Here is a 14,102-nt window from a genome sequence, read left to right on the forward strand (position 1 = left end):
GTTCCCCCAGATCCTGATGCACACCCCTTATGTACTTATAGGCAGCCACCAAGTCACAGCTGAGCCTGTGCTTTTCCAGGCTGAAGAGTCCCATGGCTCTCAGCCTCTCATCATAAAGCCTATTCTCTTGCCCTCTGATCATGCGCGTGGCTCCCCTCTGGACTCCCTCAAGCTTCTTGACATACTTTTTGAATTGTGGAGCCCAGAATTGGATGCAGTACTCCAGCTGCGGCCTCACCAAGGCCGAGTACAGTGGGAGGATGACATTCTGAGATTTACTTGAGAAGCATCTATGGATGCAAGCCAGAGTTTTGTTTGCTTTACCAGCTGTGACATCACAGTGATGGCTCATGTTCATCTAGTGGTCAATCGTGACCCCCAAGCCTTTTTCAGCCGTGGTGCTAGTGAGTGTAGCACTGCTAAGCCTATAAGCATGCTGTGGAGATTTTTCTCCCCTGAGGTGGAGTACCTTGCATTTTTTGGTATTGAACATCATCAGGTCTATATCTGTCCACTTACTAAGCTTATCCAAGTCATCCTGGATCACTAGCCTATCCTCAGGTGTGGATCCTATGCCCCAAAGTTTAGTGTCATCGGCAAACTTAGCCAGTGCGTTTCTGACACCAATGTCCACATTGTTGATAAAGATGTTAAAGAGAACAGGTCCAAGGACAGAGCCTTGGGGGACACCACTGGTCACAAAGCGCCATAAAGATTTGCTTCCATCAACTACTACTCTCTGGGTCCGACCTTGGAGCCAATTTCCCAGCCATCGGACTGTCGTGTAGCCAAGGCCACAGTTGTCCAGTTTTTCCATGAGGAGATCATGGGACACCAGATCAAAGGCTTTTTTAAAGTCCATATATATGATGCCAATCTCTTCTCCCTTGTCCAGGTGACATGTCACCTGGTCACAGAAGGAGATGAGACTGGTCAGGCAATACCTACCCATGACAAACCCGTGCTGGCTGTCCCTCAGGGTGTTGCCCTCAGCCAGCTTATTCAGAAGGGTATCTTTGATAATTTTTTCCAGAATGTTACCGGGGATCGAGGTCAAGCTGATTGGCCTGTAATTCCCAGGATTTACTTTCTGCCCTTTCTTGAAGATGGGTACCACATTGGCCTTCTTCTGATCTTCGGGCACTTTGCCTGAGTGTCACGAGTTTTTGAATATTTTTGCCAATGGCTGGGCTATGACACCTGCCAGCTTCTTGAGTACTCTAGGGTGTAATCTGTCAGGACCAGCTGACTTGAAGGTTTCCAGCCTCTCAAGGTGTTCCTTTACAAGGTCTACACTGATGCTGGGTATAAATACGCCCTCACCCTGGCCGTCCCACATCATGCTAGGCAGGGCGGTCCCTTTGGGCTGATGAAAGACTGACACGAAGTACCCATTAAGCAGGTTAGCTTTTTCCTGGATGTCGGTTATCAGTTGTCCCATTTGGTCAGCAGAGGTCCAATGTTATCCTTGCTTTTTTTCCCGACTCCCTACATATCTGAAAAAGATATGTGAAGCCAGATGGAGTTCGGTTGCCGCCTTGGTTTTCCTGGTCCGCTCCCTGCAGGTACGGACCAGTGCTAAGTACTCCTCCTTCATGGTGATTCCAACATTCCATCCTTTATAAGTCTCTCTTTTTAGGCAAAGGCGGCCCTCAAGTTCCCTGCTGAGCCAAGGGTGTTGCTGTGCCCTTTTGCTACCCTTCCTCCGAGATGGGATGGACATCCCTTGTGCTGTCAGGATCGCTCCCTTTTAATTTACCATTTAAATTATTTTCATTAGTGATTTTATTAAAGTTACACATGCATAAATATTTGAATGATCAGGCCCTCAATTTTTCTTGTGTATTACATCACTTTTCCCCAATTATTTTGTAGTTCTATTAGTGATACTAAACTGGAGAACTTATCTGCATGTCTTTTCCACACTAGTCTTTGCACATTGTTTAAATTTCTCATACTGTGTAGCTTTTCTCTCCTAAACTGACCATAAGATGACTGTCCTGTCCTTTTTCAAATCCATCCTCAAGATCAGTTTCTTTCCACTACACCTACAAAAATTTGCCAGCTATGAACAAAGAGGATGAAGAGCAGATACCTACAATGAACATATAGATATTTTGTTTCAAAACATACATTTTCATGTCCAACTTCATATGTTTGTCTTCACTGACTGATAGTGAAGACAGTGGCTATGCAGAAACATTCATTTTCAAATGGGGGAAATCGCTGTTCTCCCAGTAGAAATCAAAAGTGTACAGATGCTCAGGCTTTTTCTCCTAAATCAAAAATTGCTGCTCTGGGAGAAAAATAACCCAGGAACAACCAGGATTAAATTGCTCCTGTAAAAGTTTCTCCCAGGAGTCTTGTCTGCATACTTTGTCTTGGTTTAACACCTCCAGGGGACCAGAAGGAGTGGAGCTGGAAGAGAAGCTCAGGTGTTTTCCTGAGAGCGGGATCATGAAGGTATGGAGTGGGGTAGCTTCCTTCTCTGTCCCATAGACCAGGTGATCAGGGGAACTGCAGCTACTGCTCCTTGACTCTTTTCTGAAGTAGGCAGTCCCCAGTTTCAGAAAGAAGCAAGCAGCTTTGCTAACTTGTACTGGCTTCCCCTTGCTACCCTGCCACTTAGCTGAGTGGCAGGGCTGCAATTTGAAAGCTAGTGGCTGAGGCTGACTTCCAGCCACCAGTTTTTAAGTTGCTGCCTAACCACTCAGTTGGGCGGCTGGGTGGCATGGGGAAGCTGGCTGGAGCCAGCAACTGAGTCATGGAGGCTTTTCCCAAGCCCTGTTCCTGGCCATCCAAGTGACTGATAACAGATTATAATAATGGAATATATTTGGCAAGTTTAACAAACACATGACATAAAACTTCATAAATATCAGGGGTGTCAAACATATGGCCCATGGAATCACGTCATGCAGCCTGCAGGGCTCTAGGAGGGGCTACGAACGTGGCAGTGGGGTGAGCAACAGTGGTAGCATTAAACTCTGTGACTCCACAAGCAAATGCAGCAGTCTGGAGAGATGTGAGGGTTAATGCAGCTATCACTTATCCTCCCGCTGAATTCCAGGGCATAGAGCCCTGCTGGGGACCAGTCATGGTGCAAGTGACAGAAGTGTTAAACCTGGTGACTCCCTAAACTGACACAGTAGCTTAGGTACCCAGAGGGTTAACACTGCCACTGCTTGCCCCACCACCAGAGCTGGATCCAGATCAGCCACTAAGAAGCCTTTTGGTTCAGATCTAGCCCAAGGGGCCAAACAAGTTTGACACCCCTGATACATATGATTCATTTCCACATAGTATCATGTATATGTACTGCAAGTTACTTTTACAAATCTGATTCACTCTGAGGTGTATTCAAATTGCATGCCACTTGAATGTTGCTTTAAACTATCTGACTTAAATAACTGCTTTTTGGTGGGGAAGAATGGACTGAGCTTATGTTCAGTAATCAGAAAGTGTCAAGTTGTAAATCTAGCTCTGCCACTGACATGATGTGTGACCTTTGGCGAGTCTTTTAAACCCCACAGCTAAAGCTTTTGCAAAGACAGATTTTTACATTGGGGCAATTATTTTGATAACATTAAGGGAGAGAGGGTGCAAGTAAATTTTAATCCCAACCTAGTTAGTCAAGATAAATCTACACCTCTAGCTTGGGGCTGCCTCTATGTAGTAAGAGTAAAAAAAAACCCACCTGTGCCTTGCTAGAGACTACAGAAAATGAAGAATAGGAGGAAGAGAAGAAGAAAACGATGGCTGGTTTACTTACCTTTTATGTTATACAATCACCCAGCAATGATCTCTTCACAAGGCAATGGAGGAAAGGGGAGGAGAAGGGAGAACATAAGATTGGAGAAAAGAAAGAGAGAAAAGGAGATTGAAGAAAATAGCAGTAACTATCCCATATTTGGAATATTTACATCTGATTTTATTTAATATTTTTAGAGAATCCTTGAATATTAGGAGGCAGCCAGGCAGCATTAGGAGAAACACCAAATATTCTATTTACAATCTCATGAGCTTTTAGCTATCAGACAGTTGACTCAACTCATCATACTGATCCAGATGATGAAGTTAGTAATTATTCCTAAATATCTAGGATGAGACCCTGTTCTATTTAAAATGATGGAACTTTTGCAGTCTGCTTCGAATTGAAATCTTGCCACTGAACTTTGAAAAAGTGTAACAAACATATTCTATAGCACCTTTAATCTGAAATCTTTGTAACTATTGACAAATGAATGTCTATGACATTTTTATTATAATATTACTGTTACTGTTTTCACAGATGGCTAAGCACCAGTGAGACTGAATGATTCACCCAAGGTCACAAATTCAGTCTTTAGCACAGCTAGGCTGTAATCTAGGTCCCCTGATTTTCAGTCCTGTTTTTCAGCTATTATGCAGAGCTAAACCAAACGAATATTCTCTCAGCTGGTCATAACTATAGAGCTTAAGACTTAAATTGTGCAGCTCTGACTCAGACAAGACTCCCACAGATGAGAAAATAGTTTTGTGTAAGTAAGGAATGCAGAATATGGCCCTAAATCAACAATTAAAATGATTACATTCAAATGTGCACCTGAACTGAACCAAAGTTAAGTAAAATATATAAGAGGAAAACTTACCTGTAGTCTATTTGTTTCTTGGGCCTCTTTTAGATATTCTAAGCATTCTTGGTGTTCCTGTAATAATGCTTGTATTTGAACCTGTAACACTTTTAGCTCTTGCTCCTTCTGACTAAACATTTCTTCATCTGTAGCTAGAGCCAGCTAGATAACAACAGAAAAGTGGGAGTGGGGATGAAAGGAATGGCATTAGGAAGGATCTTGTCATTAGCCTGTAATAAGGTGTTAAAAGTGGGCAAGTGACATTTTCCAATACAAACAACTCATAGGCCCTCCAAAATTGGAGTGGTGATTCTATGAGGGCTCACCCACACAGTTTCTCTAAACACTCCTTCAGTTTTGTAAAGACATCTATTAACATTCTCACAAGTTCCTTTCTCTATAAGAAAAAAATACCACTAACCAGAGCTACTGTACCAAATGATATATAAATACAGTATTTCTTTCAGCATACAGAGTCAGTCAAGTTCTACATGCTTTAAATGCCAGGATAATATATACATTTATCACAAAATAATGAAGACTGCTTTACTTGTTCTGCACCACAGGTGATAACCACACAACAGACTGAAAAGACCTGAAAACTTCTGTGGTGGTCTTTACATATGTTGCCCTATGTTAAGAGGCTGCATAGCCTGCTTGAGCTCTGTAGCCACAGGATTCCAAGCAGGTCCAGAAGGTTACAGGGTTCGTCAGGGAGACTCTGTGACACCCATGGACCTACCCAAACATTTTTCCTTCCCAGCACTGATTCAGAGTCTCTTGATTACCACATATTTCAGTCTAGCATTGAGGAATAAGTCTATAAAAGCCTGGATAGATAGGTGTGGGAGTTGTGGGTGTGGGGTGAGGGAGCATGTGGGGGGGTGTGGATGTGGGGGAGGGGTGTTGCAGTGTATGAGGGGGTGTGGGTGCGGTGGTCTGTATGTGCGAGGAGGGTTGTGGGTGCATGTGTATAGTGGGGTGTGCATGTGGGACTTGCCCTACGAACACACACACTGTGTCCCTCCCTCGTTGTACACACACACACACACACACACACACACACACACACACACACACACTCTGTCCCTCCCCCTCATTGCTCTCCCTCCCTCTCTCATTGCTCGGATGCACGCACGCACACACACACATACACACACCCTCCCACTCCTGGCCCCGGGGTACCGGCGCAGGCCCCATGCTCCCACAGTCTGACCATGAAGATGGCAGGGAAGCAGTGAAGGTGGCGGTGGGCAGGGGGGCGGAAAAATAATCTGGAAGGCCAAGTGACAAGGGAAAAGGGGACAGCAGACAATTCTGAGTAAAAAGAAACAAGACTGGAAGCACTTATTTCCTTTTTTAAAGGAATTAAGGAAAAGTAGTTTGAAAACAGAATGTATATAGGTATGAGAAAGTCTATGAACTGCACCAGAATTCAGAGTGTATATTTCAACTCATAAAATGTGTGATTTTGTTGCACTGCTTGCACCATGGAAGCAAAGATTCCTCTTACAACACTGTAGTAATTAAAGCAAATAAACTCTCTGATGGTAAGCGGGCACTAGGGTTATTGTTACACATTAAATGTAGCACATGTTATATTTAGATCTTAGTAAACATCAAAACAACTTAGAAAGCTTTCTAATCAGTCATACATTAATGCTTACTATGATCTAAATATAGATTGTAGTACCCTACCAGAGTCTTGAGCCGGCTCCAGTTTAATCTCAGAGTTGAGACCGAAAATCAGCCGATTTTAGTTCTAGACTCATGTGGGATCCCAAAACCGAGCCTGAAAATCACCTGAGATCACACTGGAGCCAGGTCAAATCTCTGGTACAGTAAGGAGGCTGAGAGTGACCCCAGCACCACACAAAAGCCAGTCCCAACCCCCACAATACAGGGGAGCTTTGAACTGGCTCCCATGCGGTGCCAGGGTTGCTCCCAGCCCTCACACTGCACAGGAATCTTGAACCAGCTCCTGTGTAGTGCAGGGGCTGAGACAAACTCTCATGCAGTGCTGGGGTTCCTCCCGGCCCCCACACTGGACCACAGTCTTGAGTAGGCTCCCATGTGGTATAGAAGGCTGGGGGCCAAAAACTGCTGTTTATAGCTCCCAGCCTCCTTATGGCACTGGGACTGGTTGGCTACGGTGCAGAGGGTGGGGTGGGAACCCAAAAACTATTTGCTGGGTGCCCAACCTCCCCTCCTCCTGCACCCCCTTCCTGCTATAATCTCCTTATCATATTACCTCAGTGGAGCAGTCTGACCTCAGCTCAACAGGTGTTCGGTAATGCGATCTGAAGCACTCCTTGCTGGAAAAGGCATAACTTTATTACACCCGGATGGTACGTAGCATGTGCTTTACTATATGAATACAACCTGCTTACCAACAAACAACGTTGAGGTAAACACATTATTCCAACTTTTCTCTGAGCCTAATCTGCATATAAAATGAACTTTTCCAAACAGGAGATTTTACCACCTTCAACTCTCCTATGAAATATGAACTTTCATTTCTACCCAGGAGAACTTTTACAGTCTTTTCTACAATGCCTGATGAAGGGTGTTTGTGCCCAAAAGCTTGCAATTGAAGACATTTTTTTTGCAAAAATCTAATTGGTCTAATAAAAGATATCACTTCTACCATGAGTCCTAATTGCTTCTTACTGCTTTAACACTCAGACACTAGCATTAACACTAGCATTGTAAATGTTAGCATGTGCTAAGTGTAAGGTATAATAATACCCTAGGGTTAGAAGTTTTAAACCTTTCATCAGTGTCTAACCTAAGTAGAGTGAGGTAGTTGTGGGTGTGTTACTCTGAAGTCAGACAGAAGGCAGGGTAGATTTGCACCTTGTAGACTAACTAAATCAGGTGCATAGCATAAGCCTTCATAAGCAACAAATTTACTTCATCAGCATTTGATGAAGTAAGCCCCCTGCTTAAAGAAAGCTTATGCTGTGTATTCTCTGATGTAGGAAGTGTATTAGGTGTTAACATAAATAAATTTATATTAGGTTGCTACTGTTGACCTATTATCAATGTCCTTTTTCTTTCAATGCTACTTTCAGTCACCTTTTGAACTGTTGATTTAAATGTCTTTAGTTGCAGCATTAATATTTTATTTGGCTAAGGCTGCTTTGTTTAATTATTTAGTTAGTAAGTTAGTTACCAATGGCTGGCATGTTAAAATAACCCCATATTTGCAAAAGTTGCCACAACTAAGCATATAGAGAGGAAGTCCACAAAAAATGTATGTATTTTTATCATGTATTATTTTGGGAGAAGGAGGAAAAGTCATAATTGAGGTGGCTGAGAGCTCTTCTCTCAGTAGGTTGTTGTCTAGCACTATTATGAGCTGAAAGGCTCCAACCTTATCTGCCTGTTTGAGAAAGAGCTATCAGCATGAGAGCTCCTCTGTCACCTCCTCCTGGATAATAATCCTGCTGCGAATCTCATGCTTTCTTTGAAATTCTCACCACAGCAGGAGAACTGAAAAGAAATGTCATGGCACCAAAAAACAGGAGACTGATATGTAACACAGAAGCATGTGTCAAAGAAATGCTGGGCTAGAAAACCAGTAAATAAAGGATAACTAAAAAAAAAACAGTTATGAGAAACTTGTTTATTCAAGTTTTTTTTCTCAAGTGTCATAACTCACAGTCAACTACAGAGCTAACAATAAAAAGAAGCAGGAGCTTGCTTCCCTCCCCCACCCCCTTTTTTTTTTTTTGAGGAAGAAGTGATTTAATGAAAAGTATTAGGTTAGACTTGTGCAATCTCGTACTGCAGTGATTGGTCCAGAAAGTAGGCAGACAGACATACCTTGGTATAAGAATCAGTAAGATACCTATGTTGTCACATTGTTTATAGCAGTGGTGCTCACTCTATAGTGTGCAAGTTGGATCTGGCCTGTCGACCCATGTAATCTGGCCCAGGGGCTCCCCAACGATCCAGAAGGTTGGTGCCAGGAGAACAGAAGCAGAGTTAATCATGCTGGCATAAGGGGTTGGTCCACAGCTGGATCTGGCATGTGGCGTTAGGCTAGCATGCAAGAGCAACCCGCAGCTGGATCTGCTGCACAGGGCTACTCTGTGGCTGGATCCAACACACAGGGCCAGGTTGGTGCGCTGGACTGTACTCATGGATCAAATCCACGCACCAACCCCATGCTGTATCATGCCTTTCTGACCCTGAGTGCGAGATCCAGCCTGTGAACTGGCCCCATGCCATTCATCTAGCCCATGGGGCCAGACAGATTAAGCACCAGTGGTTTATGGGGTTCCTGATTTGCTAGGGTATTTTGGGGATTTAAAATGTGATTTCTGAGAGAGTTGGGCAACTTCAATTTTCACTTCTAAATGAGAGTGAAAGAAAGCAAGAGAGAGTATGAAGTCATCATTCTACAACTTGGGCTTACAAACACTGTCATTTCATGACTAGCCCAAGCCTATAAAATGTATATGTCCTTCTTTCCCATAATGAAAACAGATTTATTTTGATGGGTGACTAAAACAATCACCCAGGTTGACCTGGCAAGCAAAATGTTGCAAGGCTGCAGTAATTAAAGCAGATGAACCCTATGCTGATAAGCAGGCAATAAAGTCAATGGCTTTAAGCCTTTCAGTATCTAAAGTTTTGTAATGGAATGTCCTTTCTTGCATTATTACTTAAATGAATAATCTTAATTAAATACCTGGGATCTTTTTAGTTCCCTCTTCAGCTGAAGAACTGTAATATGATGGGGATCTTCTTGATCACTTCTAATTCCACTCTCAACTTGTGGCACGGCAAGAGCTTCCTTCCTCAATTCCTGTACCATGCTGATCCAATCTTGTAACTTGTCTTGTTGACTTCCTGTTAGGCTGATGATGTCCTTTAAATTGACTAAGAATCTGAAGACTTTCTCAATGCAATTTCTGTAGCTGAAACATTTCACCTGAAGCTGAGCCAGTTGCTCTTCAAGAGAATTGATTCGAGTCCTATCTTGACTCAAGTCTTGTGATCCTTGACTAGCCTGGGATGTTGCACCAACATGCTGGCTCTGCAAAGCTTCTCTAAGCAACTTAATCTCAAGTTCCATTTCATCAATCCGTTCCCAGTCAGGATTGTAGTTAACAACTGGTTTATTTCTAATATTTTTGGCTCTATTGGCATACTTGAGGGAATTTAAAGACTCATCAAAGTCAGATGAAGATGGACTTATACATGTTATCATGACAGTCTTGGCATTTCCTCCTAAGGAGTCTTTCAGAATACGAGTAATTTTAGCATCCCTGTATGGAATATGTATACTCTTTCTCTTTGGGTCTCCAAGAGCACTTATTACATTTCCCAAAGCCAACAGGCCACTGTTGATCTGAATTGATTCTTTGAACCGTTCACCAGTGTTTCCAGTTTTGGTCACTCTTTCTGATCCTGCCAGGTCTACAAAGTGGAACTTTGAAGTAATAATCTGGATTGATGTCTGAGATGAATCTTGTGTGACATCTACATTTTTCTGAGACTGTGCAGGCTGTTTCTGACAAACACTAATAGTAAAGATGGCATGAGACCGGCTTGAGTGCTCATTCATTTGAGTTGTACCTGTGTGACGAGCTGCATTCCCACTTTCCAACAGGCTCATCACTTCATCTGCACTTTCCACTTGACAATCCTTGGCACCAATAATCACTTCAAATATCAAACCAGAGAAAGCATGAAAAATAGGTCAACAATAAGTTCTCAGCAAGTTTGCAGAAAGCTAGTTCTGCTACATAAAGAAGTCACCAATGGTCAAGCTAATTTACATAAACTCACCAACAAAATACATCAGAATTTGTATTAAATTCACATTAAAACTACTTAAAACAGTCTACCAGTGAAAGCTGTAGTACCTATTAAGTAAAATGGCTCAAATGCATATTTTCAGGATTGGACCCAAGGCTGTTGATGTTTCTATTTCATTTCATATAGGAAACTGGACCAAGTTATGCTCCCTGCAAGAACAATTCATTTGAACTTTCTGACTACTGATAGCTTAAAATATCGATGTGCAGTTTTGTGCTCATAAAAAGTAGTACATGCAAAAGTAAAGGCCAAGATACCCCTATTCTAAAAAATCAGGCTCTATGTGCCAGCATATACATTACCACATTAAATAGTTTTCATGTTTGAAAAACTTAAAAGCAGGCATATGGAATTTCAAAAGTTGTTTGTGAGCTAAGAACAAGTGAGAGAAATCTCAGTTCAGAGGGTGCATTTTTCCAGTTAAAATAGGTTCCTTGATCATCACTAGAACATTGCGTTAGAGAGCACATGACTTCTAAGGAGAGGCTGAGGGAACTAGGCTTATTTAGACTGGAGAAGAGAAGACTGAGGGGGAATTTAATAGCAGCCTTCAATTACCTGAAGGGTGGTTCCAAAGAGGATGGAGTGAGACTGTTCTTAGTGGGGGCAGATAACAGAACAAAGAGCAACTGTCTCAAGTTGCCGCAAGAGAAGTTTAGGTTAGCTGTTAGAAGGATCTTTCTCACTAGGAGGATAGTAAAACTCTGGAACAGGTTACCCAGAGATTCTTCATCTTTGGGCATTTTTAAGACCTGGCTAGACAAGGCCTCAGGTGGGATGATCTAGCTGGGGATGGTGCTGCTTTGAGCAGGGGGTTGAACTAGATGACCTCCTGAGGGCCCTTCCAACCCTAATTTCCTATTATTCTATACTATAATGTGTTGCTCTGATGGTATGGATTTTCTGAACAGTTTTCAAGTTTTCTATAGTTCTGTAGAATTGGACCATCTATAATGGATTAGCAGAAAAGAACAGCAGTAGTATTATTATTAAAGATTTTTCCTAGGATTTTAGAGATTAACAAAAAAGCTTGTCTATTGAGGGTATCTGTTTGACTGAGGCGAATTAGAAATTACATTCTTATAAATTTGTCTTGAAGAACAGCAAACATTCCCTGTGCAACACTTTAAAACTCATTGCTGAAGCACTGCCCTCTGCCCTCCAGCAGCATTCTTGCTAATGCCTCCTTAAGCAGCTACAGTACGTTCTGCAGAAAAAAATACCTTTATGCTGGTGCAGCATACCTTCAGCTATAGACAAGAAAGCCATGCTAGCTCAGTGCAGTGGAACATTAACACCAGAATAAATACAACATTTTGAAAATGAAGAATAACGTAGGTGGAAAAAAATACCTTCAGAGATGGAAGAAAGCACTTCATATATTTAATCCATTTCCATAGCCTCTAACAAAACCAGCAGCTTCTCTTATCACCACTTTCTCCTCTCTCTCTCATTTCATTTTATACTGAACAAACAATTTCTACATAAGGCTCTGGATGCTAATAAACTGTCAGCTTTGGAGGCACAGAGACTTGCTTTGGAAGCACAGATTCCTTATCTTGAAACAAGCATAAGCAGATTGGGAAGCCAAAGGCACTCACTCAGGTAAGAACAATGGTTACTGAAGTCACTGTGGTCCCTTTAAAGCGGGGGTGGGCCAAATGCAGCCTGTGGGCCAGATGCAGCCCACCAGGCCATTCTACCCAGCCCACGGGGCCCCTAAAAAATTTAGAAAATTAATATTTATCTGTTCCTGGCTGCCTGGCATGCGGCCCTGGATGGCTTGCCAAAACTCAGTAAGCAGCCCTCTGCCCAAAATAATTGCCATCCCCTGCTTTAAAGTATTTAGAAGAATGGGAGTTGAGGGAACAGGGTGAAGGATCATTGAGACTTTCATCTCATCATACACCCTTCCTCATACCTATCCAAGACCATAATCTGGTACCTACACTAGTGGTATCTGACTCCTTGATTTTTTGAACAGTTAATACAAGACTGACTCAGACCATTTGAACTGAACTTTGCATTTGCTGATAAAAAAATATTTCTAAAACAAAATAAATTTCTAAAACAAATTGCTCTCTCAACCTTGTAATGAGGAAGCACTTTTCAAGAAAATGCAAGGCATTTTTCATTTATACGTGATTAGAAGCAAATTTAATATTTAAAAAAAATGAAATAGGCTTCTCTACCTGTATTTCCTTTTTCATCTTCTCGAATATGTAAATCTTTCATAGAGGTCTCCAGCTCTAGCAGATCACGGAGTTCTTCCTTGTAGATCTCTATATAAGATACTTTTACACTGAAATCAATATTAGTGTTTTCAGAAATGCTCTGAAATAGTTCCTGGATAGCATGTGGAATGATACCTTTTTCATTCTCTGCCACTGACGCTAAAATATAAACAAAGATGTGATCGGAGCTTGCAGTCAATATACCTTTAATATGAAGTTAAACATTCAGAAACATGCAATGGATGCACTGTATCAATACACAAATGAATGTGAAGAATTTTAATTCTTGCAAGGACTCACAATATCAAAAAGCTAAATATTTGTTTATAGTTCTTAACAGAAAATCAAATTCAAGCTCTAATAATGTCTTGGGGTTTAATTTAAGGCAGAAGGTAAAATGGTGACTCAGTGATCAAATGTATCACAGTTTTGAGCTTACATTTCTCATGAGACATTTTCTTAACATCTAGTAATTGCTGGTGGGAGCAGCAGTTTTAAAAGAATAACTTAATATTTGTATTTGATACCTGTTTTGCCAATGAAGGAACAAGAGACATTCAGTGAATTTCCATTTGCCAAAAACAGGACGTTATTTATGAAAAATGGTTATTCTTTAAAAGGTAGACCCAATGCAGAAAGAAACTCCTATCTACCACATTTCAAAGTTGGTATTGATTTAGGTCAGAGGAGACCAACCCATTGGGCCCAGTAGGCATGATCTAATGCATGGGGCTGCATAATCTCATGGCTCACAGGGCTCCCTATGGGTCCAGAAACTTAGCAGCGGGATGCACAGCAGCAGAGCCTAAAGCCACACCAATTCATTCTGCCACTATTCCTCCACAGCCAGATTTCTGGACCTGTGGGGTGCCCCACAGGCTGAATGACACAGCTTTCATGCTGAAATCAATATTAAGTACCAGGGCCACCCCATGGACCATATGCTAGTCACCCCTGATTGAAACTGAACATCCATGAACAGAGCATCTCATTTTTGCACCATTTTTCTCAGGTATCTTGGGTCCAGCCTAATTTAGAATGAACCCGTGTTTTTGATAGCTTATCTCATATTTGGCCAGAAGAATATATTAGTTTATAGTCAGTTAGTTTATAGTTGCATTTTCAGGTAGCCTTTAAAACATAACTCGTCAGTAGGGACCTACCCAAATTGTGATTGCACAAATTTTGTGGAAATCGTGGAATTGGACTATTTCCACAAAATCCACAAAGAAAAAAAAACTTACTAAAAATAAAATGCTGGCTCCCTAGTGGGGAGCAGACAAGATGACTGCCACCCCCCAACCCCCTTGCCCTGATTGGCTGAGAGGGCTGCTTGTCATGCAGCCCTGCCCCTCTCCACCAATCAGCAGTAAGGGGCAGGGCTGTACAATGAACAGCCCTCTCTACAGTTCAGTGGGGGGTG

At 42.0% G+C, this 14,102-nt stretch overlaps 1 protein-coding gene across 1 annotated transcript in view; it reads right to left on the reverse strand.

The window, feature by feature from the left end:
- KIF27 (kinesin family member 27) overlaps nucleotides 1-14,102 on the reverse strand; it is a 46,978-nt gene that overhangs the window by 21,912 nt on the left and 10,964 nt on the right. The window contains exons 3-5 of the mRNA XM_006022294.2: nucleotides 12,638-12,838; nucleotides 9,313-10,289; nucleotides 4,632-4,775 (exon numbers count right to left, since the gene is read on the reverse strand). Of these exons, the coding sequence (XP_006022356.1) occupies nucleotides 4,632-4,775; nucleotides 9,313-10,289; nucleotides 12,638-12,838 (1,322 nt within the window). The remainder of the gene's footprint in view (nucleotides 1-4,631; nucleotides 4,776-9,312; nucleotides 10,290-12,637; nucleotides 12,839-14,102) is intronic.

Source organism: Alligator sinensis, unplaced genomic scaffold (genome assembly GCF_000455745.1).
Source record: "Alligator sinensis unplaced genomic scaffold, ASM45574v1 scaffold226_1, whole genome shotgun sequence".
Classification (NCBI taxonomy): domain Eukaryota; kingdom Metazoa; phylum Chordata; order Crocodylia; family Alligatoridae; genus Alligator; species Alligator sinensis.